The following is a 27,119-nucleotide window of genomic DNA, read 5'->3' as shown; positions in this document are numbered from 1 at the left end:
AGGGAACGATTCGAGAAACAACCATACGCCAATGCTTGCTCAATCTGTTAGTACAAGCAACTTCATAATGAAGGGGATCGCCAGTATCATATCATAATACAATGAAACATAGGTACACACATATATGTGTGCTTACAACTGAGATTTAGCCTTTCTGAAGCTGCTTTTTGACCAACGATAACGGCTTACGTATTATTAGTACACCGAAAAGCCATTGCAGACTCACCAAATCTGTCGATCAATGATGCAATCAGAACAGACTAGAAAAACAACTAGCCTGCAGTGAGGTTCGAACTCACGACCTCCGGTCAAGCCGGGACCGTCGCTCTACCAACTGAGCTATGCAGGCATTGTACTAACAGATTGAGCAAGCATTGGCGTATGGTTGTTTCTCGACTCGTTCCCTTCTGAGCCTGCATAACTCAGTTGGTAGAGCGATGGTCCCGGCTTGACCGGAGGTTGTGAGTTCGAACCTCACTGCAGGCTAGTTGTTTTTCCAGTCTGCTCTGCTTGCATCATTGATCGACAGATTCGGTGAGTCTGCAATGGCTTTTCGGTGTACTAATAATACGTAAGCCGTTATCGTTGGTCAAAAAGCAGCTTCAGAAGGGCTAGATCTCAGTTGTAACACACATATATGTGTGTACATATGTTTCATTGTATTATGATATGATACTGGCGATCCCCTTCATTATGAAGTTGCTTGTACTAACAGATTGAGCAAGCATTGGCGTATGGTTGTTTCTCGACTCGTTCCCTTCTGAGCCTGCATAGCTCAGTTGGTAGAGACGGTCCCGACTTGACCGGAGGTTGTGAGTTCGAACCTCACTGCAGGCTAGTTGTTTTTCTAGTCTGCTCTGCTTGCATCATTGATTGACAGATTCGGTGAGTCTGCAATGGCTTTTCGGTGTACAAATAATACGTAAGCTGTTATCGTTGGTCAAAAAGCAGCTTCAGAAGGGCTAGATCTCAGTTGTAAGCACACATATATGTGTGTACATATGTTTCACAAATATATTTTTGACAAAGTTTTACCTTATACATTGATTCAATCAATGCTTTGGAATACATTGATTTAATCAATGCTTTTTCATATAAAGCACTGCATTAGTGTTTTGGTGTCGTTAGTCACTCGTTTTTGATGTTATGACCGGCAGAAGGCAAATTATTTATTTTTCGGGTTTAAAATGCAAATTTCTTAAAACTGCATATAGTTGATATTTTTGGCATATCAAAAAGATAAAAACTTTAAAAATGCTAACGAAAAACAATGAAAATTGTTGAGTTATCAGTTCAGTTAAAATACAAGGTAAAAATACCTTTCAAAAATTAATAAAGGACAAATGTATCCAATTCTAGGTAATTTGAACCGATATAATTTAATGTTTTACCGCCAATGTTTGCTTAATTGTACATAAGCGAGTGGGAAGTTTAGATAAAGTCCTGTCGCTGCGGCGACACATATATAGTGCTTGGTTTAAATGTAACATTGTAGTGCAGTGCCAGGGTTTTTTCGGGCGACCAATTACTTCGAGTCTCATGACAGCCTTCTCCTAATAATGAAGTGTCAATCAAGCGTTATTGGGAAAGCGACTACTGTGTTATGCCAGGTGCGGAGTTCGCAATTTCCTTAACTGTGTTAAATTGCAAAAGTAACATTACCTCATAAAACGTAGAACTGACACACAAAAATGTAATAAAAAACAGGTACAAATTGCTGAAAACCTGAAAAGAGTTTATTTGTGTAGTGTTGCATAGTACTCACTTTATTGGCAAAAAAAAGTCTTGTTAACAACCAGGACACGGTGTACAGTTTACACAACTGCTTCAGCTGACAGTTGTTAAGAATGCTAAACATTTGGGAGATATTTCATTACAATATACACATGTTAGCAAGTTGTTTTGGGATTTATTTCTGTGACTGTGGCATTGCAGGGTATATTAAAAGTAATCCCACGCCCAAACAAAATCGAGGTTAAATAATTAAAAAAGTATATTCTAGGATTCAACATTCTGGATTCGTAATTCTAGATGCGAAACCTAAAGTTCTAAAATCCCCTGGGATTCTACTTGGAATGTCTCTACCGGTTTGCTAACATGATATGCAAGCTCATTTATTCGACTTGCTCTCAAAAAAAAGAGACCAATTTTTTTTGTCTGTGAGCACATGACTTTCTTTTTATTTTATCTCGCTTAAAAGGAGCAAAGAAAAGGTTCAACAACGTTGCTCTGTCTGTCTCTTTAAGATCATATGGCGACTGCCGACCAAATACTTTGCATTGTCCGGGAAAAAAGTTTACTACTTTTAGGATAAACTTACTGTGCATCAGCCGATTTGGAATGTAGGGACTTTCTCATAGCAGCAGCCGCCCTGTCACCCTCTATGAATGAGCTCGGAGGTTTGTGATAGACAGATGCAAGAGAAGCAATGTGACAGATTAACTCGTCAAGAAGCGTAGGTTCAATCAGATCTGTTTCTTCTGAGATAAGCGGCTTTTCTGCGAGTACCACATCCTAGAACAAAATATAAAGGTATTTTCCGATGAATTTACCGTAAGAATGTTAGTGAAATGGCAATGACTTTAATTTGATTCATTTCGGTACCCTAACATTGTCCATTGTAATAAAACTCCTGTTTCAAACTGTATCATTTGTTGGATGGAATATAAGACTCTTGTACTGTAGTACAATTGTTTTGCTTGTGCTAACATTCTATATGCAACAACAATAAAACAAACTTTATTTGTGTCAAGTCAAAAACTTTATTTGTCAATTAAAAACATCTTAATGCAAGCCCACTACAAGGTGGTTCCCAACATTGGAAACTCAAGGAATTGCATAAGGGGCCACAGTGTAGTGCAGGGGTGTTCAAATGATATCTGCCATGATCCACCACAGCCAAACCTGACAACATGATGATCCACCAAATACGAATAGTAAACATATTGAACACGGTTTAATTTTTATGGTGCTTTATTTATGTAAATCTACCCTACACCGGTGTAGTGTTTGCTAACCATAAAAGAAAGATAGAAAATAAAACTTTGTATAACTAGTGGCACTACTATTTTTATGAAATTCACACCAGTAAATTATTCATCAAACATTTATGCTAACAGGTAATTAATCCTCAAACATTTATGCTAACAGGTAATTAGTCCGTGGGCTAACAAGGTTGATAATCACTGGTCTATTTCTACACTAAATATTTATTTTAAAGTTTTAACACGTTCGCTGCGATGCAAATTTTCGTTGTTTTCTTGTGTTGCGATTACCTTAACTTTCTGTACTGCTAGCTGCCGCCAGAGCTTTCCTGCCAAATTTTGTCGAACTTGTTTTCTTTGCTTTAAGGAGTTCTTTCAGACAGTTTAATCGTTTGGACACCGGTGGGTCGAATCACATTTAACACACATTGTACTGTAGCCAGTCCAATTTGACCCATCGGTGGGTCGCATAATTTTAAGCAACCTAAAGAGTAAAGCTTACTATTTGAGTAATTTCTGTTTTAATTGTTACAAAATAAATCCTCCATCGATTTATGGGGTTGCGGTTGTCGTATATTTTGTCAGGGAGTATTTTTCAGGGCTTATTTTCATTTTTTGTCTAAATTCTAAGGAGTACAACCAACAGTTATCTAATAAATTAACTATTTGTATTAATTCGCCATAAAACCACCCGATTGTAGGGTTGTTCACCCCTGAAAAACAAACAAGGGATTTGTAGTATCGTTTTTATGGTTTACTAGCGATTTGATTTACATAATTAGCATATTGGCGAACACTATACAAATAAAAGATATTTGGCTAAATATTGCTGTCTCTAGGTAGGTGTAGAGACCTTCAAATAACTTAACGTCACACTACTTTATAGCAAAAAAATAGGACATTTTAAGTTGACAATTAAACCCGGCTATCTTAACTGTAACTAGAATAGCTACTACAGATCGCTTTTAACCTAACCCAATGAAAACGTTCAACCAGATGAAACGTTCAAGCAATTAGACATATAGTTTTGCTCGCATCAAAAACGATTTAGTGTGTCAGTGCTTCTTAAAGTTTTTTTAATATTCCTCCCCTAAAGACTCAAACACTGTTAATTCCTCCCCAAAAAATGACAAAAAAGAATATTTCCAAAATTTCACAGCAAACGGATATGATTTGCAACTAGTGCAAGGTGCGTTTTATGATTTATCCCACAGTTAACAGTGAACATCACAAAAGTAAGGGAAAATTTAAAACACGAAACAAAAATGCAAAGAACAATTTTAACGAACAAAATTTAAATAACGTATTTACAAAGTGTTATGCATTGTTGATGTAAAGCATGAGCTTCATGTTAAAAAAAAATGAAAATTGAGTAGAAAAGCATGTCAGTTTTGCCTGAAGATCTCCGCGTTAGCAAATGTCAAGAAATGTGTTCTTCTTTTTTGGTCAAAATATCTGTAATGGCACTAAAACCACATTCAACTAAATATGTCATCGGAAATGGGAAATGGGAGAAGTGTTTTCTCTACAACCGGTAATTCGACATACTTAGCACAAACTTGTGGATCCAACCACATTAGCTGTTAAAAGAGTGAATTGGTAAAAGTCGCTCTCGAGCATTTTGCTTTGGCTTTTTTGCATTTAAAACAAATACTGGACCTACACTGAAATATTCCTTTGGCACTACTAAGACTAAGTCTACCAAATAGTTTCAAATCTGTGATAAGTATTAGTCGATTAGAAGGATTAGCCTATCAAAATAAAACATTGTCCAGGGTCCAGGTAACCAGCAGGATATCATTATTGGCATAAATGTGAATCGGTACTGTCCAGTTAGTATTTTTTTCTCAAATTATACAAGTAGCTGAAGCTAAAGAAGTTGAAGCTGGGCAACCTTATGTTTCACCCTTTCTTTACTTTACTTTTGCATACTTATAACCATGCTTAAAAAAACAAACAGTATAAAACAGACACCTACTGGTGCTAGTGAACTTTACTTACTGTGACGAAACAATAGATATTGTAAACCAAACAGAGTCTATTACGACGTAGGTTATAACACAGTTAAAGCACCATATTGTCTTCACATATATAGGCTACTTTAAGTCTTATAGTTTAAGTAGACGTTCCCATTTAATTTTTTGGCAGTTAGTTATGTGGTAAATATCAAATAATAAAAGTGAGCCATTTTTATCCACCTTTTCTCCCCAATTCTTCCCTGTAACAAATTTTCTCCCCAAAATTTGAAATTCCCCTCAAAGAGAGCCAAGTGGCTCCCTTTGAGAACCACTGGTGTAAAGGTAACCAACATATTTGACAAGCTTTTATAAACAAAATTGCTACCTTAGCTGCCGCAGGATCAGTAGAAAGCAATCTCCAGTAAATGTAACCTCGATCACGCAAATCAGGGTTGTCGCTATCCTGTTAACATGAGAAGTTTACAGAAAATTTTAACAAAAAAGAATTAATAAACTATCTGTGTACTGGAAATAATTAGGAAAGTTCAGTTCATTAACTAGCTATTTTAGCAACAGTAGGTTATGAAAATAGAATAAGGATGACAAACTATCAAATCTAAATATATTATATTTTTGTTTGGTATGACAAATTATTTTTCAAAGATGAATTCATAAACTTTAATCGTAATGTGGTGTTGTAAAAATTAATAATAATATAAACTGCTGTTGAGAAACCTTGTGCACAATTTTAACCGCGCAAGGTACAAACAAATCGCAATAATTTAGTTCAATTTAATAATTTTTCTGACACAGGATTCATTGATACCGAACCTGTAAGGCTGCCTAAAAAACAAAAATCCACACAAAGCACAAAAAATGATACATGATGTTTATCTTGTTTAAATTACATTACTCACAATACAATGGCTATATTGTAAATACATTATAGAATACATAACATAGATAGCTCATAACAGAATCTTTTTGAATTTAAAAATTTTCCTAGACCTTTAAACCAGCAGCTTTTAACCTGTGGGTAATTACCCACATGTGGGGTATTTCAGGATAGAAGGTGAGTAATCAGCTGAACCAGAATATTTAGAATTATGGATGTAACAAACAATGTCACAGCTGTAAGTGGTAAAGTTGCTTTATTACTTACACTTTTTTAATGTTTTGAAAAGTCATTTCAAAACAACCAAACAAGCATAGTGATATTTTATTATTTATAGAATTGTTTCGTTATAGTGATCATGTACGTATTTTACGCTTATGCTACCTAATAGTAAGATTTTTTTTGTATCAGCTGGTCTAGCCATTTTTTCATAATAATCAGTTCAGTTACAGTTGTTTCATGAGCAAGCTTGATCGCTACGTTGCTGTTAGTGTTTATGTTTTATTGTATTCTTAGTGGAGTTATATGGAGTAGTATAGCCAGGGTTGTTCCTAAGAAAAAAATTACACTCGCCAGCCTGGCGAGCGGCTATCAATCAGCACTCGCCCAGACGAAATAACACTCGCCAAATTTGTTGGCACGTAGTCTGCAAATTACCGTCCTAGCGCGGTCATTTCTTGGGTTATCGTTAACCTGACTTATGGTTTCTATACATAAACATTAGTGTTTATAAAAGTCTGGTCGTTTATTTCCATGCATGGATAAACAAATTAATTCCCCATAAAGTAGTTTACGCTTAAAACTATGTTTTTCAGCCAAAATATTTTTTACAGTCTTTAGTGAAAAAATAACACTGACAATTTAGTAGCCATGGCATGCCTATTTTCCAATTTTTTTAAATGTTTGCGCTCTTTTTTTATGGTATTCTGTTTTTTCTGTGCTTGAAGGACGTTTCACCGCAGGTTGCTTCGCGCTAGAAACAAAACGCCACATTTCGCCCAACACTATAGTTACTGGTTGAACAGCAACACAAAATAATTGTAAATTTACAACTAAACCATTCTTTCACAGTTAACAACCATATGCCAGAGATTCTGTGCTGTGCGACGCCCTATAGTGGGTCGTTTCAATTTTCCAAGGGCGTCCGCAATGGTTCCGATTCGTATCTTAAAATAATTGCGATATAAAATATTCACAGACAGTTATTTTTTCAGCTTTGGCTTGGCTGACCGCTATGAGCTTAAAAGATTGCAACAACATACTTACGTAGACTCATTGTTAATTCTCAGCTACAGTTACACAAGTAGGCGATATTTTAAAATACTGTAGTGTTCTGTGGGCCATTTCGGTCCCTCAAAACCTTCTTAAAAAAGACTGCTTACAAATAATATACAACATTTTCATTCAAACTTATTGTTGCGCAAAACTGCAGCAATTGCTTATAATTTTCTTATACAAACAATTCAATCAATACAGAAAAGTAAACTTCTTATCGCTGGGTACATCGCAAGTTTAGTAAACTTTTCCAAAGGCGTCAATGACCCGGTTAAACATTTAAAAATTAACAACGTTTAAGGTAAACAATAAACCTCATAAATATTTACCACTGCAGCAATGACGTATTTGATTGTTTGCCGGTAAACGATTTTTAAAATGGGACAAAGAGTGTTTATTACGATCATACAACGGGACAAAGATTCTTTATTAGGAGCTTCGAACGTGACTTCGATTAAGCTTATTATTTGTGTAGTGTGGAATGTGTTTAGCGAAATAACTGGCGCTAAGTAATATTTCGCTTAGTAGTGTTGCTGCTTAACGCAAGTTAAAAATTTCTCGCCGAAGCCACTCGCCAGTCGGGCGAGTGGGTGTCAATCAGCACTCGCCAGGAGCGATTTGCACTTGCATTGGCGAGCGGGCGAGTGCTTAAGCCCAACCCTGAGTATAGCTCTAAGTGTACATTAAGAGTTAGTGTTGAGACAAGCGAGCTATATTTTGTAGAATAACGGTGTTTTATATTTTAGTACGGTAAAATTAGATTTTGGGTAATTGGGAATTTGATCTGGACAGAAATGGGTAATAAGGGAAAAAAAGGTTAAGAACCCCTGCTTCAAACCCTTACTATAAAATGAAAGATTAACCTTTTTTAGCATATACATTATTAAGGTTGACCATTAGGAAATATTCCTGTGCACAACTTCAATCTCAATAAACTGTACCCGATTGTTCTAATAAAATATAGACAAAATTGGTGGAACAAAGGTAGCCCAAACAAAAAAGTGTATAAAATTGGATGCTCAAAAACTTGCAAATTGCAAAACCATGACCAATTTCTGTTACTGAACTACACAAGTTAAGTTCAGTATAAATGCCTTGTAATGGTTAGCGCACCTTGTCCCTTGGAAAGTGGTAAACTAGGTATGCAAAAAAGGAAGTAACCTGAGTGGCCAGGCTTAGCACAGTTTGAACAAGTTCTTGGGTTTCTGTTGGTTTCTTCAGAAAAAGTTTTACGATGGCAGTAAGCAACTGAAGTTGAACCTGAAATGTAGAGTTCGATATTAAATATAAATAATTGCCAAAACATTAAACAAATAATTAAGAGCAACTGTTTATAAATGCAAAATAAATAGATTTGTATTGGCTTTAACTGTTACAAAGAACGAAAAGACTGATGAATAAAGTATTATCAAACTCTAGAAAGAGAGTGATTTTCTCCCAGTCAAAAAACATCTTGTTATTTGCGGCACTGCCCTTGAGAGTTTACGCGCTGTTGCCGCTAAATGGTTAAAGCAATTTTGACTTCAAAAAGGGTTTTATTACTTTGGAGTGAAGGCTGTTATAAGAGGCGGCTCAAGCAAACTTTTATTTTTTTAAACAATAGTTTCGCATTGCGTAACATTACTTTTTGGTTACATTAATTGCCAAATTTATTTTCAATACAAGATAATATGCAATAGTGATAATTATAACTTGAGGAATTTTCACATTTTGTTAAACCATGCCAAATTCAGGTATATATTTACAGCGCCAGAACAAAGCCAGTTGCCAGTAGTCCTTTAACAGGATTAAACTGGTAATACTCCATTTAACCTGGGCAACATCAGGTATTTCGTCTAGTTTAACATTGATTTCATTTATATATATAATACTGCTGGAAGAGCAACACTCTGTTATATATTATGCCTGGCAGCAATAGCTTATTTCATTGATTTTATCGTTTTATTTTGCGTTTTTTGTTAATGAATAATGACATAATAAAGTAGTGACGAGCATGACGTCATACAATGGTGGTTGCAATGACGTCATAAACTAGTGCTTGTAATGACATCAATAAAAATAATCAGACACAGCCAATTGACCTCCAGCAAAAGCAAATATATAAGACGCAAAGCGAACATGATGCATTTTGCCAAATGCATAACTAAACGAAGATTGTTTTTTCTGGGTGTTATTATGCCATGATTAGCGCAACATCTGGTCCGAGCAGTGTGCCATTGTGCCAAGTCAACTATATTACAAGAAGCAGTTAAGACAGTGGTTCTCAAACTTTTTCGAGCGCGACCCTAAGCGGAGTTTTATGAACATCTCACGACCCAAGCCTCAAACATAAAAAAGTGTATTTTTCTGACATGCATGAAATACAAAAAGACACAGACAACCTAATGTACACAGTTCTATGAAACAATGATTTATTATTACAAACAAAGGATTGATTTTAACTTTTAACAATACTACCTGCAACTTATAATGACCTAGTTGAAAGGAACAAACCTATAGCACGCATCAAAAGAAACAAAACTATAGCTTGCATCAAAAGAAACGAAACTATACCTCGCATTAAAAGAAACGAAACTATATAGCTCGCATTAAAAGAAACGAAACTATAGCTCGCAACTATCATTGTATAAAAAAGGCGACATTAAACAGTCACAGTTAGACTATTGTTTAAGAATCCATCAGAAATCACAAAAAAAAGGAATAAGGCTTGACTTAGCGTTGTCACTTGTAGAATACACATTTGCTAATCAGCTAACCTGAACGAATAACGAAAGGTTAAAGAGAAAAAACATCTTGCGTTTACTGTTGACCAAACAAGAGACAAAAAATGGTGTATTGCGTTTGATTTTGGCTTGCATTAGCTTAAGATGCGTGACCCAAATACCGCATAAACATTGCCGCTTCGGACAGTGAGCTAAACCCTGACAAAAACAAACAAAAACAGAATATCACTAACGAAAGGGGTGGTACTGAATGAAATGTATCATCTAATGTAAATAAACTAACTTGTCTTGTTTTGCTCATTATTTGAATGAAGAATTTTCCAATAAGGAAATTAAAGATTAAATAAAATACCTGAGTGTTTTCGTCATGGAATCCTTCTAAAAAAGATTCCAGTAGCTCATCAGCATTGTCAATCCTCTCGGCATATTCACCAATGATCCAAATCATAGAAGCCCTTGCTTCTGGCTCATCCAAAGTATCAAGATTTTCACACAAGTTGGCAATAATGCTTTCATACCTGAAAAGCATTGCAAATATTTAAACTTCATCTTAAAGGTTGAAAAATTGAAGCAATAAACACAAGGAATATGCAACAGTTGCAAGTCAACAAATGCAATCTTAAATGACCATTGAAAAACATGTGAATATGAATGTACTGAAAGCGCATATCATTGTTACGCTTAGGTAATCAGGTGGCACTACATATAAAGACGCATTGTATTGAAATCTGGAAGCTTTACACAACCGTATTTTTGAGGGTAAAGAAGAAAGCTTGAAACAAGGAAATAAATAAAGTTCATACAAGACGTCTACATGCCCTCTTATTACCACGGAGGGCCACTACCAGGGTTACGGAGTAGGTTAAAAACAACCGGAGCCCGACTCTGGCCAAAAAATGAACCCAAGTCCAGTATTCCCACTAAACGATTTTTTTACGCAAATGCACAATCCAACAAAATGAGTGTTTTATTTACAAAATTCAATTTCCAGTCGTCTCCTGGAGCCCATGTGATTACTACCTTACAAGGATTAGTAAATATAATACTTCATGTAGCCTATGTTTACTTCATCTAACTTCAAAAAACGTGCCCATATGAGTTTTTGAAGGGCTACGTACGAATAAAAAAGTGTTAAATTTGTTTTATTTGAGATATGTTTAAATTAGTTTTATTGGAGCTACATATGCCTAAAAAAGTGCTTAAATTTGTTTTATTCATTCTACGTTCAACTAAAAAAGTGCCCAAATTTGTTTTATTTGAGCAACATGTGTATAAAAAATGTCCAAATGAGTTTTGGCCATGATACATACTTTCAAATAAGGGCCCAGATTTGTTTAATTTGAGCTAGACTAAAAAAGTGCCCGAATTTGTTTTATTTTATCTTTCCCCGAAAAAAAAACCGTAAACCAAATTACTATTATATGAGCATTGTTCTATTTGTGTATATGTGTTTTTATTCTTTATTTTTTTAGGTTAATGTTCGAACTGGTAACTGACTATTCGGGTTGTCCCGGTGATGTAGATTAATTACTGCTGCAATAAGCGCGATAATTTGTGAATTCTATACCTAAATTTGCGTAGTTAAACAAAAGTAAGTATCCATCGTACTGTGGGCTCTTTATCACAACCACATATTACGTTGAAGCATGTCCAGGTGAATTATTACTGTTGTGTATTATAAAAATCATTATAAAATGACGAGTCTGGCAATTACAGTGGTGTATCCGGGGAGGGTTGCTGTTTTTTTGTTTCCTGTTTGATCGACCGTAAACGCAGGTTATTTTTATATTTTTTTAATACATGCTTGTATTTTAGCTGACTTAGCACACAGCACAGCTCGGCGCAGATGTTGCGTTAATCGCATAACACTTGGGAAATACGATCTTTGTTTAATATTGCAGGGGCGAGAGACGTGCTTGTAATTTAGCTAAGCAACGGTGTTCAACCTGCGGCCGTCGATGAATAGTTATGCGGCCGTTACCACATATTTTAATAAGCATTTGTTGGCAGCCGTGCCGGCATGCGTTAATGGTTGATATGCTAAATCAGCGGTAACCAAACTTGGGTCCGTACAGCAGTTTCAGAGGGTTCGCAATGATAATAATTAGTCTTTAAGTTATTAAACATTAGACTATGTTTCAAACATTATTAGTCTTTAGTTATGCTTTAATATTCGATAATACAGCGTGTTTTATAATGTCTATTGTGACATCATAAAGCATATAATATGCTGTACCTGCTATCAGCGAATCAGTCGCATTAGTTAGATTGTAAAAAACCTGTTACATTAGAAAAAAATCGTGACTGCACTAGTGTACTGCAAGAAACAAAGGTTGACTGACCATTGAATTTTTTAGGGCCGCGAAATATCAAAGCAATTGCAAAAGGTCCATCAGGCAAAAATTTTATATAAGTTTGGGAACTGCTATGCTAAATGAAGATTAGAAATTTTTACGACCGAAGCAAAAAAATCAGTGCATAAGATGTGTAGCAATCTGAATGATGTCACATAAGGATAAAATAAAAATTGATGATACATAATTAACGGCAGAGCAGGCATGTGTTATGCAAGTTGCGAGTGGAATTAGGGTAAAACTGTGGGACACTCGGACAGGTTAAGCGGTAGTTATAGAAAGTTTGTTTAAACAAAAAAGATTGTGTAAGTGTTTCTTAAAATGTTATTGAGCGGGGGGGGGGGAGAAAAAATACATTGAGGATTAACTGTCAAGACAAAATAAAAATCTGTATTTCGTTAATAGGCCAAAAACCAAAAAAATATTTAATCATAAATCATAGACAGTAGGCCCAGGATGACTTGACTTAAGTGCACTAAAGCCAACAGCGGGCTACAGGGGTGTATCCAGAAATCCAAAAAGGAAGGGGTCCCGAATTTTAACTTAAGGAATTCCCCGTTTTTTCGTCTGACGTTAATGACGTCATAAAATAATTACAATCGTTATTTTATGACGTCATAAGCAATATCAGAAACAGCTAATTAATGTTCAGCAAAAGCAAACTTTTAGACGGAAAGCGAACTCGTGCGTCGTTGACACTCCTGCAAGGTGCCAGCTACGAAACCGCTTATGTGCAATCGTTAACATCAGCAGAAAAACGAAAGCAAGACCGTGAAATATATGTGATGGATTTTAGTAGCTCAATGTACGGGACTACGCTAAATTACAAGCACGTCTTTCGCCACCTGCAATACTAAACGAAGATCGTTTTTCCCCGGTGTTATTTGATTAGCGCAACACGTTTTCCGTTTGTCCGCGACGAACTTGGCAGCCTTCCACGGCGCAACCGTAAAGAAGCGCTGATCTAGTTCAAAAGACCACATCAAAGCGTAAATAAGCCGGATGTAGAAAGATGATTCACGCGACGGGGAAATTTTTTCGCACTTATGTAGTTAAAATAGTAAAAAAGTATTTAAAATGGACTCGTGTATAGTTTGTCGAAGAGGCAGCGGGCCCGATGAATTACAGAGACCGCTTGATTTATTGTTATTAATTGTCGAACACACACTTGCTGATCAGCCAACCCGAACAAATAACGAAAGGCGAAAGAGAAAAAATATCCTGCGTTTACGGTCGACCAAACAAGAAACAAAAAAGGCGTTTTGCATTTGATTTTGGTTTCGCATTAGCAAGACGCGTGACCCAATTACACTGAAAAAACACGCAGCTTCGGACGGTGAGTTAAACCCTGACAAAAACGAACAAAAAATGATAATGTCACTTATGAAAAAGGGGTGGTCCAAACCTGTCGTCCTTGTGCAGTCTGACTGTCGCAGACTAGATCGGGACACGATCCCTAATGTAGCTGCTAAGGATAGGAATGACTTTACTTTCTCGAGCAAGACGTTTATTGGTCAGAACGATAATAATCAGTATATAACCATGCACAACAAGTGCTCGCATAAGGCTACAGCTTGTCTCTAACCCACGAGATTGCAAACTGTGCTCAAAATGCGTCCGATTCTCTCGGTATCCACCCGACGAATGATATCAAAACGACACCACGCAATAGCAAACGAAATCGACACAAAGATATCATGCAGCGCCGAGAAAACCGAGGCTGCGAAATTCACACAATGTCCTACTCCTGAGGGAAAACCGTAGCGACGGGTAGCCGACCCGCACAGCAGTTCCCGCGGCTTAACGCATTAGGTCCGCACAAAGGCGATACAATAATTAAATTTGTGACACTGACCCTTGTAACGAAAAGAGCTATGAAAACTGATATACAAAAAATAATCATGCAAATTCCAAAGAAGGAATAATAGTTTATGAAAAATATTTATTTTGAAATTCACTTCAAATAGGTTTGCGCATCTTTAATGTAACTGGTAGCCATGGTGCCAGACTTGATATGAAAAAAAAAAGCCGAAGAAAGTTAAATAGTATTGTAAGAAAATTACAACACCTCTTTAAAAACCAAGAATTTGTATCCCTACAGATCAGCTCATGGGTATTGGCCTAGGCGCCAAACTTTAAATATTCAGGGAGTTTCATTTTAAATCAAGACAAAATAAATGCTTACTTGTCAGTAATCACCACCAAAACGTAACAGTATATACTTGGGAAACCAATTTAGCACTTCTGTGTTTTATGTGTGCTCTAAAACGATGAAGGGCAACATATAGTGGCGAACTACTCATTTCAAATCAAAGAAATGATCTCTGAGCGCTGATCTCTGTCAGTCAACAACATAAAACGTTTGTGGTTATTTATTTGCGATACTGAATGGTAAAGCGTTGAAGTAATACTGGCCAGCAAAGTCATAACATACCTAAAAATGTGGCGAGCAAAGCGAGCGCAAAATTTTTGGAGTCTATCCGTATTATTTTTTAATTGACTGCAAGTTTTTGTGCATAGGCTTCATTGTTGCAGTATCTTTAAAGTGCTGAGCGACAAATTTGTTTCATGTTGATTGTGATTGGATACTTATGCACTGGTATTGAGCTACCAAGAGTCCCAACATGTTTTTAGATTTAGGAATTGTTAAGTCACACGAAGCAGTGTGTAAAGTAGAGTTTCACAACATTTTTCTAGAATCGGGTCAATGCTAAATCTAAAATGTTGGGCCCGAATTAAATTTTAACTGACATTTGAAAATGGGTCTAATAAAAAAAGGAAAAAGCCAATTCATTAAGATTTTCGAAGTTGTCCAAACTTTGATGGTTGTAGTTTCAGGGTAGGCAGGTACATTAATAAAGGTGGCACAAAGCGCGAAAAATGCATTCACCTATTTAAAATAACTAAAAAAATGTACGGGGAACGGCCGTGGCCAGTTTGTAAAAAGGTTTCAGGCTGGATATTTTACATTGGCCGGTCGTATAATTTTGCAAGGTAAAGTACTTTTTATACTGTCCCAGGCCGTATCTTCATTATACATTTTTTCAAAGTGAAAATTGCACACTATTTACAAGTGCGGCTTGGTCAAATTCCAGGGAGTTTAAACGCTCCGCCAGAAATCCAGGGCATCTAAAAACGCTCTGCACACCCACGTTCCGTACTTATCGGTATTGGGTATACTATACATACTATAAAAATAAACAAGTAGGTAGATTGTCTGCAATATTCCTGATTAATATTGAAAAAATCCTGAACATTTCCATAGGTATAGAAGCAGTTCAAAAATCAATAATTTGTATCCCCACAGATCAGCACATGGGTATTGGGTATACTATACACACTATAAAACTAAACACTTAGGTAGAGTGTCTGCAATTTTTTGATTAATTATAAAAAAAGCCTGAACATTTTCATAGGCCTAGAAGCAGTTATAATTTATTTAACAGTAAACATACTTGTTTGGATATTTTCTGAAGATATCTTTGATAACCACAACAGCTTCTTGTACAACGTAGTTAACTTTGGTTTGAATGAGATCGAGTAAAGTGCTAACACACCTTTCTGCAGATTGCTGCCATTTGTGAATAAAAAAAAATATTAATAAAAAAAACAGTTTGCATTTTTAAATCAAGAAGGCATACATGATAAATATAAGGTCAATGTCCTGTTTTAAAAATGTGTATGCTTAACACTAGTAGTTGTCAACCTGGGGTCCCCTTGAGATGGTTAAAAGGGATTCACACAGCATCTTATATTTTGCAGGCCGATTGTTTATATTAGAATTATGTTTTGACATCTTGTCTACAGTAAGTATAGTTAGTATAACTACCAAATGAATGTTAAGAGTAATTATTGTTCAGTGAAATTTCCTTTTTTTGGCTGTTTTACACTTTTAAGGGGTCAGCAATAATTCCAAGAAGGCTTAAAGGGGTGTCTGAAGTGAAAAAATTGAGAACCACTGCTTTACAAAGATGTATGTGTAATTAATAATGTATTTAACTAATGAGATGTGTTGCTTTACCATACCTCAACTTTAATAGCACAACGTCCAATTGCTCGAACAGACTTTCGCACAAAGTCAACATCAACTTCTTGAGCATACTCTTTTAGTTCTGCAAGGACCTAAAAAAACAGAAATATAGCTATAGAGCAGGGGCGTATCCAGAAATCTAAAAAGGGGGGTTCCAAATTTTCAACTTCGGGAATTCCCCGTTTTTCCGTCTGACGTTAATGACGTCATAAAATAGTGACAGATATGACGTCATGAAACAGCGATTGTAATGACGTCATAAATAATAAAAAAAATCATCAGAAACAGCCAATTAACGTCCAGCAAAAGCAAACTTTTAGACGCAAAACACACACATGCGTCGCCGACAATCCTGCCAGGCGCCAGCTGCGAAACCGCTTAGTGTGAAATCGTTAACTTCAGGAGAAATATATGCGATCGATTTTGGTAAATCCATTTATGGGACTACGCTAAATTAAAAGCACGTCTTTCGCCACCTGCAATACTAAACGAAGATCGCTTTTCCCCAGTGTTGTTTGATTAGCGCTACATCTGCAAAAACGCCACTTCAATAGTTAATCTAGTTCAGTTTTTTAACCTTTTTAACTACACCTGGCGAGCGAAAAGAGTGCGATTTTTTTAAGGGGAAAACGGCATTTTTAAAAATTTCTTTTTTTTATTACATTGCCGAAAATGAAAATAAAAGAAATGTTAAAAAATATGTGTCCAATATTTTTTAATATGTTTTCCGTTTGTCCGCGACGCACGTGGCAGCCTTCCACGGCGCAACGATAGAGAAGCACTAATCTAGTTCAATAGACAGCATCAAAACGTAAAAATAAAATTCGCGACAATTTTTCTCACTTACGTAGTTAAAATGCTCAAAAAGTATTTAAAATGGACTCGTGTATAGTTTGTCGAAGAGGCAGCGGGCCCGATGAATTACAGAGACCGCTTGATTGACTGTTATTAATTGTCGAACACATACTTAAAGCGAAAGAGAAAAATTATCATGCGTTTACAGTCGACAAAACAAGAAACGAAAAAGGCGTTTTGCGTTTGATTTTGGTTTCGCATTAGCAAGACGTGTGACCCAATTACACTAAATTACACTGAAAAAAAAACACGCAGCTTCGGACGGTGAGGTAAACCCTGACAAAAACGAACAAAAAACGTTAATGTCACTTCCGAAAAGGGGGGGGGGGGACCAAACCCAGGCGGCCCGGACATCATTTTTTGTGGCCCGCGAAGCGCTGTTGAATTATTGTAATACGTAAACTTGAGGGTGTAATCAGAGAAAAATAACTGACCAACGATCATCGGCAAGCATATTGCAATTGTTTGATTATAGGCCTAGTTACATTATTAAATAAATTGACCGGTGTTTTAATCCAGGGGTGGCAAGAAAGCTTTTTTTTTTATGTGTTAGACCGGTTTGAAAGTCGCAGTACGTCCTATATGTAACTTTCCAAAATGGCTCTTTTTGCGAACTTGTAGGTTACATTTGCGTTTTGTTTTACGTCTTTTTAATGGATCAGTAAACAAAACATGAAAAGTACGACCCTATATAAATTATTATTTTTGCCACTTAAGGTAAATGAATGATGAAATATATAGCGCTTCGGGAAAGTATTGTTTTACAGGATTTTACTGTGAATAAAGGTTAACGCATAGGACCTTTCCATCGTGCAATTCTAGCCAAATATATCTAGTTAAAAACATTCTACGCTTATAAATGCAGTATTCTGTTTTGTCAAATACGCGCGCACCATTTTACCAGCAGTCTCATTATCACATTACTTTTTGACGATGCTTTCTGTCGTCATCTTTAAACTTTTCATGCCCCGACCTTACGAAAATCGTTGTTCGCTCCTAGCGCGCATGTCGCTTATATAGCCTACTCTATGTGGCCCGCCAACTATACCAAAGAAATATTGTGGCCTGCGATGCTGTCAACCTTGGATCACCCTGGTTTAGTTCATGAAACAAACGCCTTTTAAGAAAAACCACAATACAAAAAAGCGGGAGCGATGTCGTTTTTAAAAAAACTTGAAAACAGGCAGGCTACTAAATTGTCAGTGCTATTTTTTTCACTAAAGATTGTAAAAAATATTTCGGATAAAAAACATTCTTTTAAGCGTAACCTGCTTTGTGGGTCCTTAATTTGTTCATCCATGCATGGAAACAAACGATCAGACTTTTATAAAAACTAATGTTTACGTATAGAAACCATAAGAAAGGTTAACGATAACCCAAGAAATGACCGCGCTAGGACGTAAATGGGCAGGCGGCGTGCCAACAAATTTGGCGAGTGTATTTCGTTCGGGCGAGTGCTGATTGATAGCCACTCGCCCGCCTGGCGAGTGTAAATTTTAGCTTAGGAACAACCCTGCAGTTAGTTATTGATATGTACAGATTTTAGTACCCTACCCCAACTGAGTTTCACTTTAATTTAACAAATGTGTGGCAAAGCTTCCATAAACAGAATGTGTATATTCTGTAATAAAGCCTTAAAATTGTTACTGGCGTAAGGATGCTTTGGGAAAGGCTTACTGAAATCACTGACTTTAAAGTTCAACCTTACAGCAGGTTGGTTTTCTAGCCTGGTCTTGTGTGCATCCTGATTATTTTAGACCAGGGGTATCCAACATAAGGCATGTGTGCCAAATGTGACACGCAACCGAATAAAAAAATGGCACGCAAGCCCCCCAAAAATACAGCCAATTGTCAAAAAAGCTAAATTTGTTATACAGCCAACTGTCATTGTTTGTTCACAATACAAAAAAATCCCAGCAATTACGACAACAAACAATTACTTCTTACATTATAACACTATACTGTTTTTATTTTTGTATAAAAGCAATATTAGAAAAAAAAATAGTTGCTAAACTTTGGCACGGGAAGAAGTTATAAGATAAAAATTGGCACATGCATATTTGAGTTGGACACCCCTGTTTTAGACTGACTGCTTGTGGTAAGCCTTTCTGAAAGCATTTGGTGTATTATATTTATGTGCTTCTAACGTTGGTCAGTATGACTCCAGAAGGGCTTGATCACAGAATAAACACATTTCTTATATGAAGGTTTCAGTTGTTGCCAGTCCAAAATATATTCTATTTCAACAGACAACTAGTATTGAAAGGTTTAGAACCACTGTTTTTAATATGTTAGGTTTTTTTTAACATGCTAGCTTATCCTTTAATATGTTAGTTAATTGCTGATGAAGTACATCTTTAATTCAATTTGAAATTAAAACAAGCTTAAAAAAAATAAACAAGACATTCATAATCCTTTTTAACAAGAGCTTAATACTATTTACTACAATTCGTACCTGGGCAATGTTGGATTGAGAAGCAAGTCGAATCATAATGTCAAGTTTTTCCAACTTTACATAAATAGGGTCATTGTATTTTACAAAAAACACCTTCATTTCATGCTTCAGCACACTTGATCTACAAAAAAGTAAGACAAATAATGCATTTGCATTGCTTTCTAAAGATTTATTGTTTGTTTTGTTTGTTTCTAAAAGCAGCACTATTAGACAAAGATTAAAAAAAATACTTTAAGATTAAAATAATGCATTTAATTATTTATAAAAAAACAGATCTTATGTTTTAATAGTCACAGGCCCTACAAAAAAGAACTGCAGGATTTGTTTATCTCAAGTTAAACAACATTTGGTACCTTTTTTGTACAATAAGATTGATGTTTCGGAGTGCAACATACTGAATCTCAGGTTCAGCACTGAGCAAGGTAACAAGAGGTGGAGCAAGTTTTTTTAACAAATTGCTTTGATATTCCTTCTCATTGTCCATCAATTCCAGTAACTTCATACACACCTTTGTAAATTACACATAGTAATCAAAATAACATTTTCTATAACAACCAACACAGATTACAGAAACGACTTGAAAGGGTGTCTTATGTATCATTAAATATTGCATTTGCATAATTATGAACATATCTAAACACGATTTTTTAGCCCTGTGGCATCGTAGCATGAATAATAGTATCAGCAAAGGGCTAACGCTCATGTGGTATCAGAACCGAGCAGAGAACAAATTATTGTGTAGCCTAGGTTTGCTATTAAATAAAGATTTTTGAAATTTAAAAGATAAATTTCATAGAAATTAAAACATTATAAATGAGCTTTTTAGGAAAGAAACCTTTGGCCTAACAACTCGTAAAAGAAGTTTAAATTTGGAGTCAGTTCTTAAAGCTAAGCAACAAACATATGCTAAAATGTTAGGAATAGTAGTACACATCGCTTTGTTAAAATAGATAACTAAATACAAAATAAATTAGGATAATTTTCTTTTTTTTTAATTTACCTTAACTGCTGAGAGAACAACAGATGCATTTGCATGCTGTAGCCTTGGAGTCACTCGCTCAGCAATGCTGTATTGTAAAACATACAGATGACGTTTACAAATATATACTAAAATAGTATAAAGCATAAAAATTATTGAATAGACAACATGAGACACTTGTTTTCAATTATTAATATTAATTCTTCCAAATATACCCTCCAACTCAGTGGTTCTCAAAGGGAGAAACTTGGCTCTCTTTGGGGGAATTTCAAATTTTGGGGAGTAAATTTGTTCCAGGGAGGAATTGGGTAGGAAAAGTCGATGAAAATGGCTCACTTTTACTTCTTGTAGCTGCAGCTACTTTATAATTTGAGAAAAAATCCTGCCAGCTAATCTTTTAAAGTTAAAACCTGGTTACCTGGACAATGTTTTTTTTTTTGGTAGGCTAATCCTAATCACCTCAGAGTACTTATTGCAGATAAGTTTGACTTAAGTATTTGGCAGACTTAGTCTTAGTAGTGCTAAAGGAATAGTTCAGTGTAGGTCCAGTATATATTTTAAATTCTGCAAAACGCCAAGGCAAATGCACAAAAGTAACTTTTACCAATTCACTCATTTAAAAATGTGGTTGGATCCACAAGTTTGTGCTAAGTATGCCAAATAATGGTTGCAGAGCAAACACTTCAATTTCCGACTACATATTTAGTTGAATGTGGTTTTAGTGGCATTACAGATATTTTGACTAAAAAAGAGGAACACTTAACATATGCAAACGCGAAGATCTTCGGGCAAAACTAACATGCTTTTCACCTCAATTTTCATTGTTTTTTGTTTCTTGTCTGGTCAACCATAAACGCAGGATTTTTTTCTCTATCGTCATTCGTTCGGGTTGGCTGATCAGCAAGTGTGTTTGACAATTAAAAACAATAAATCAAGCGAGAGACGTGCTTACAATTCAGCGTACTCCCGTACATGGATCTACCAAAATCTATCACACATATTTCACGGTCTTGGTCTAGTTTCTCGCCTAGAGTTAACGTTTGCATGCGAAGCGGTTTTGCAGCTGGCACCTTGCAGGATTGTCGACGACGCACCTGTTTGCTTTGCGTCTAAAGTTTCACTTTTGCTAGACGTTAAACAACGGTTTCTGATTAGTTTTTTATTTATTTATGGCGTCATTACAATCACTACTTTATGCCGTCATACTTGTCACTATTTTATGATGTCATTAATGTCAAGCGTAAAAACGGGTAATTTCCTAAGAGTTTCGGAACTCTTCCCTTTTTTGAATTTCTGGATACGCCCCTGCCATCACGTCAAGAAGTTGGAGATTGACACAATGAAGAGGTATATCCTTCAGGCCAGTGGAAGACCAAGGGCAGAATGTGTTTGTTGTGCACAAGTTATTACATAAGCACTCATCATGTAAGCCCCACTAAAAATGCATTTTGTTTCTAATGCGGAAGGAGCAATACTACAAGCGAGCATGTTTAAGTGAAACATACACACACACATACAGGTTCAACAACTGTGATCTAAAATTTTAACTGACTGACAATTTTAAAAAGCTCATTACAATTATTAAATAATTATTAAGAAACATTTTATGTCTGGCCGGGTTATTCAATCCTACAGTAAGCAGGTCGCGATTGTCAGTCCTTAGTACAGTTATTCGGCCTTTTATAAAAAAGTATGATGACCCATAAGATAAATTATGAACTAGTTTTTTAGTAACAAAGACAACACATACACAGCAAGACAAACTCTACAAAACCACTAAGGTGTATTTTGTTAGGAATTTAAACTTGAATTGATGTTGACAAATTTTCACCTGCTGTATGAATTTCAAAAAACATTCGCCCTAGTAAAAACATAATCACCGTAATTATGACCTATTTAATCTATGAAATGTGTCAAATTAGAATTTAGGCCCAAATGTAAAACATTCGTCAAGAAAACTATGACAAACCTTTGTGCTTCCCTAGAATCCTCAGGGTTGTAATTAGACAAAGCATCAAGAATAAAGATTTGCCCCCATTCGGTACATTCATTAAGAGCAGTAAGCAATTTATTGATTGTCTGTGGAGTCATAAAATTCACTTGTTCTGCTACTCTTGTGGAAGTTTCTCCGATTTCAGACAGAGCGGCAACTGCATTAGCAACAACCTATGAAAAAAGGTTAGGTGTTACATTGTTAGACTAAAAGAAATGCATAGCTGTTTTCACTGCAAAAGACAATCTGCTTCAATACAACATACCACGCAGCTATAACAAATACCAAGTTTATACTTGCAAATGTGTGCTTGCTCATAAATTATCTGCATAAACAGCTATTAAAAAAATACTTAAGCAAGCAACACAGAAAAATAAACAGAACCCTTTGTTTTCTGACAGTACATTGTCGAGTTTAGGGCTTTATTTGTTAGCATAAAAATTGATATCATAGTTGCTACGCTTTTTATGAAAAAAATTGAAGACATTCAAATACTTTTTTTAGCTTTTGAAAGACCTAAAATTAGATTGCTTAACTCTTTTACATAAAAAATGATTTCATGGTCAACACAATAACAAATAGGTAAAAAATTATTGGTTTTCTGGTAAACCTAAATATATACAAAGAGGAATGTTCAAAGTAGAATAACAAGACATTCCATAATAGTAGGTTTTGTATCTAGAATAACAAATCCAGAATATTGTATCCAACTATATTTTATTGTATTGTTTAACCTCTATATAACCTTGATAAAATAAAAATGACTAAAAAAAACAATTTGTGAAAATGTGTATACCCTTGACAAAACAGAAATTAACTATCAAATTACAAGTTTAGAAGGTTGTCAGGTAATCGGCTAAATGACTACATTTAAAACAACCAGTATAAATTTTTGCTATGAGGTAGGTAGTTCAACTAGTGTGTATACAATTAGGTGCAATCTGCAGGGTAAAACAATGTAATATGAAATATTTTTTTGTGAATCCCATAACCAGATATAAACAAAGAATTAGATTTTAATACCATTGGATTAGAGTCAGAGAGCAAATCTTTAAGTGCATCTAGAAACCCTTGATCCTCAACCATGCTATTGTTGATATCGTACAACTTGGCCACACAAACTGCAGCAGTCTTTCTTACATAAGGATCTTCATCCTAAACAAACAAAATGTTTGCTTTTGGAACAACTATTTCTAATTTTCTATAATTTACTTCAGTATCAAAAATACACTGGTAAGATTTAAAAGATGAAAATATACCTTCAAACATTTTCTAAGTGGTTCACAGAGATATTCAGTAATTTTGTCAACTCTGATGCATCCCATTGTTCTAACAGCCAGCGCTCGAATAAGTGGGTTTGGATCATCACAGTCCTAGTCAAACAAACAAATGAATTAACTAAATCTGTTATCTGTTATAAAACAATCAATGGATTTAAAAAAATGGATAAAAAAATGTAAAAAATCAATCTCTTTAAAATCAGAGTTTATGTGATAGTAAAAAAAAGAATCCAATTTTGCCAAAGAATTTAGGTACCTTTACAAATGTGTTGACAGCCATAATAGCCATGTCAGGTTGTGACTTGGCATAGTTCATCAAGTAAAGGTACACCAACTTCTTTAACTCAAGGTTGTCTGTTTGCATGCAGTTGATGACATCAGGGAATAAGGCACTGTAAAAAATTGTTCATGCAGGGTTGAGATTTTGCACTCGCCCACTCGCCAATACGAGTGCAATTCACTGACTGGTGAGAGCTCTTAAAAAAACTTCACTCATTTTAGCTTGCAAAGGCCAAAATAACATAAATCGCTAATGACATAATGCTTGCGACAACTAAAAAAGCGTATCACACATGGTAGAAAGTTTTATTTATTAGTTTCTAAACAGTTTGGCTGACTATGCAAACGTAATATAATAAAAAAACAGATAATTTAAGCATAGGTTAAATTTGCCGAGGCGAATGCTGATTAGTAGACACCTACCAAACAAGCAAATGAAAATGTTAGGTCAATATCAACCCGGCCATGATGCAACAACAAGGTTCTTCTTTTCAAGTTTTTTAATGATCTATACAAGAGTTTAGCTAGAGCTCATATGATACCGTTATGCAACTAGCACACCTCTCAGACTCAGATTTGAGTATAAATAAGTGAACAAGCAGTGAAATACACTTTTGCCCTTTAGAGTTACCCAAAAAAGCCTAAAAATATTTCACTTGGAATTATTAAGATAGGACTAAACCCATAATTTACACCAAACTAAAGATTTGATCCAACTTAGAAACATGAAAAGCAATTATGATGTCTTGACGAATCATATATTATATATCAAAGATAACTTTATAATTCACAAGATGACATTTAATGAAGGGATGTTTAAAGTGACACGCTATCTATTATAGAAAACTAGGTTATGAAGAGAAGTTAGGACGCAGCATCTTTGAACATAAACTTTAAAACTGGATCATTACCACAATTTACCTGACATCCTTTCCAACAGTCATACTAGCAATAACTTTTTTTACAGCTTCTTTCTTCTTTTCTTTCTTGTCACTGTTAAGATCTGCTTTCAATTCAAATATTTCACCTTTTTTTGTAGTAGTAAAATATCTTGAGTCGCTCATTTTGTGTTTATTCGTTGTCACAAGAAAAATAAAACCCTTAGATTCTGAAAATTAGGGCAAAATTCATCAAATCAGACAATATAAATTTGGCCAAATATCAAACATATTTATAAAAATAAAAGGTAATGTTTTTCCAAAACTGTCTAACAAATGTTTCACCAATGTTAAATCATGGAAACATATAGCGGATTATTGTGAGACATAGCATGCAAAGTAAAAGTATGACATATTGAAAATACTTTTATTTTCTTAAAATAAACCTCATTGAATAATCCACTAAAATACTGATGAAAATAACATATTAACTAGATAGTTCACCAAGATAAATTTGTTTGTCACTGCCACATGACATCACAATTGGCTGTGAAGGATGAAATTGAACATCGTTTACTGAACCATTATGCCCAGGCAGTTTGTATAATATCTGCTGACTTGCAACATCCCATATAATAACATTGCGGTCCGACGAACCACAAGCAACTCGTGAATCATTTGGAGACCAACTGCACTTCAATAAATTCTTTTCAAAATTGTGTTGGTGTCCGCCAAACACTTTTACACATCGTTCTTGTGGAGCATAAGGGCGAATATCCCACATTCTTAGTGAGCAGTCCATGGAATTAGTTAGAACATAGGAGCCATCATTAGTTAGTGCCATCCCTGTAACTGTGTCAGCATGGCCACATAACTGGTATATCATTTTACCTGTTCTTAAGTCAATCACTTTGATATCGTTGTCAATGCCACCAGTCACAATGTTTGTTGAATTGTCATCAAAGCAAACAGTAGTAACTTGGTACTTCATTTGAATAGTCTTTATAGCACCACGATATCTTGTATCCCAGATTTTCACAGTGGAGTCATCACTTGCAGATGCAACAAGAAGATCACCACGCCTAGTGGAACTACAAGAGTTTACTATTCCATTGTGGCCTTTCATTCTTTTAACTCGTTCACCTGTTTCACTGTCAAACATTCCAATTGTCTTATCAGTGCTTGCGGTAAAAAGGTAACTGCCATCAGAGCTGAATTGTAAATCCAAAATTGATCCATTGTGACCCCCTTTGATTAAATGATAGTTTTCACAATCACCAAACACCATCCAGAAATAAATCATTCTCTCATGACCAGCTGATGCCAGCATGTTTCCCTCAGGATGAAACTTAGCACTGTAAATTTCTCCTTCATGTCCAGAGAGGAGCATTATAGGAGCTAACAAGCTGGAAGACCGTGGCCTTTCTATATTTGCATCGTAGTGACTAACAGAAAACTGAGTTTGCCTGTTCATAGGAACAACTGCTCCATAACCAGTCCCATGGTTTGAAACTACAGCCATATTTGGTTTATATTGTGGTTATGATTTTTATGTAGTATTCCAAAAAAAACTAACTATAGTTGTAAACATTAATCTATATTAAAAAAAACACATTAAAGTAGATTTACACCAAAACACAACATTACATCATTAATTATATGATTAGCTTTAACAAACATATAACATAAAATAAAGTGGATTTTTGCCTGGCATGTCAATATCTTAAGGCTTAAGCAATCAAAATGTTTTGCAATTTTGCTAACTGTTTTCCAAAATTTAAGTTTAATAAATCTTCTAGCGTTGCCATATCGTTATGACATGTTATCAAATCTAGCGCTTTTAACCGGTTCATCTTTCAGCGGATTTGAAACAATCTGGAAACAAAACGATAATTAATATCACTGACGAAAGGGGGGGGGGGGGGTCCGGACACTGATCATATTTTTATAGTCCAACCCCATGGAAAAAACCCTAACACCCACCCAGTGCGCCACCATATTTTCTACAAGTGCGCCGTGAGGTAAAAACTAAAAAGAAACACTGGTATAATTCATAAAGGTGTGACCTAACATTTCTATTCTGACAGGACAACAAAAACACATTTATAGAGATTACTAAAAGTTTGTTTGGGTTACGAAATGGTTCCGTAATTTTTTTACTAATTTGCCATGTTGCAACAG

At 35.4% G+C, this 27,119-nt stretch overlaps 2 protein-coding genes and 1 non-coding gene across 3 annotated transcripts in view; all 3 read right to left on the bottom strand.

The window, feature by feature from the left end:
* LOC146140571 (AP-1 complex subunit beta-1-like) overlaps positions 1-25,124 on the bottom strand; it is a 70,070-nt gene extending 44,946 nt beyond the window's left edge. The window contains exons 1-14 of the mRNA XM_083392926.1: positions 24,982-25,124; positions 24,038-24,173; positions 23,761-23,874; positions 23,525-23,656; positions 22,478-22,674; positions 20,530-20,596; positions 19,883-20,037; positions 19,530-19,650; positions 16,216-16,311; positions 15,645-15,760; positions 10,188-10,353; positions 8,274-8,372; positions 5,328-5,405; positions 2,321-2,514 (exon numbers count right to left, since the gene is read on the bottom strand). Coding sequence (XP_083249052.1) covers positions 2,321-2,514; positions 5,328-5,405; positions 8,274-8,372; positions 10,188-10,353; positions 15,645-15,760; positions 16,216-16,311; positions 19,530-19,650; positions 19,883-20,037; positions 20,530-20,596; positions 22,478-22,674; positions 23,525-23,656; positions 23,761-23,874; positions 24,038-24,173; positions 24,982-25,124 — 1,814 coding nt within the window. The remainder of the gene's footprint in view (positions 1-2,320; positions 2,515-5,327; positions 5,406-8,273; positions 8,373-10,187; positions 10,354-15,644; positions 15,761-16,215; positions 16,312-19,529; positions 19,651-19,882; positions 20,038-20,529; positions 20,597-22,477; positions 22,675-23,524; positions 23,657-23,760; positions 23,875-24,037; positions 24,174-24,981) is intronic.
* On the bottom strand, positions 275-349 carry Trnaa-ggc (transfer RNA alanine (anticodon GGC)). The gene has a single exon. It is a non-coding gene; the product is annotated as a tRNA-Ala (tRNA).
* A 286-nt stretch (positions 25,125-25,410) lies between the features above and the next one.
* LOC146140570 (U5 small nuclear ribonucleoprotein 40 kDa protein-like) lies at positions 25,411-26,742 on the bottom strand. Its single transcript, XM_083392929.1, has one exon. It carries the CDS (start codon positions 26,458-26,460, stop codon positions 25,426-25,428), a length of 1,035 nt encoding a protein of 344 aa, XP_083249055.1. The 5' UTR covers positions 26,461-26,742; the 3' UTR covers positions 25,411-25,425.
* Positions 26,743-27,119: the final 377 nt, after the last annotated feature.

The sequence above is a fragment of the Ascidiella aspersa genome, chromosome 6 (assembly GCF_963924565.1).
Source record: "Ascidiella aspersa chromosome 6, kaAscAspe10.2, whole genome shotgun sequence".
Classification (NCBI taxonomy): domain Eukaryota; kingdom Metazoa; phylum Chordata; class Ascidiacea; order Phlebobranchia; family Ascidiidae; genus Ascidiella; species Ascidiella aspersa.
The sequence above is the reverse complement of the archived record's forward strand: the minus strand, read 5'-3'. Positions and strand labels throughout refer to the sequence as shown.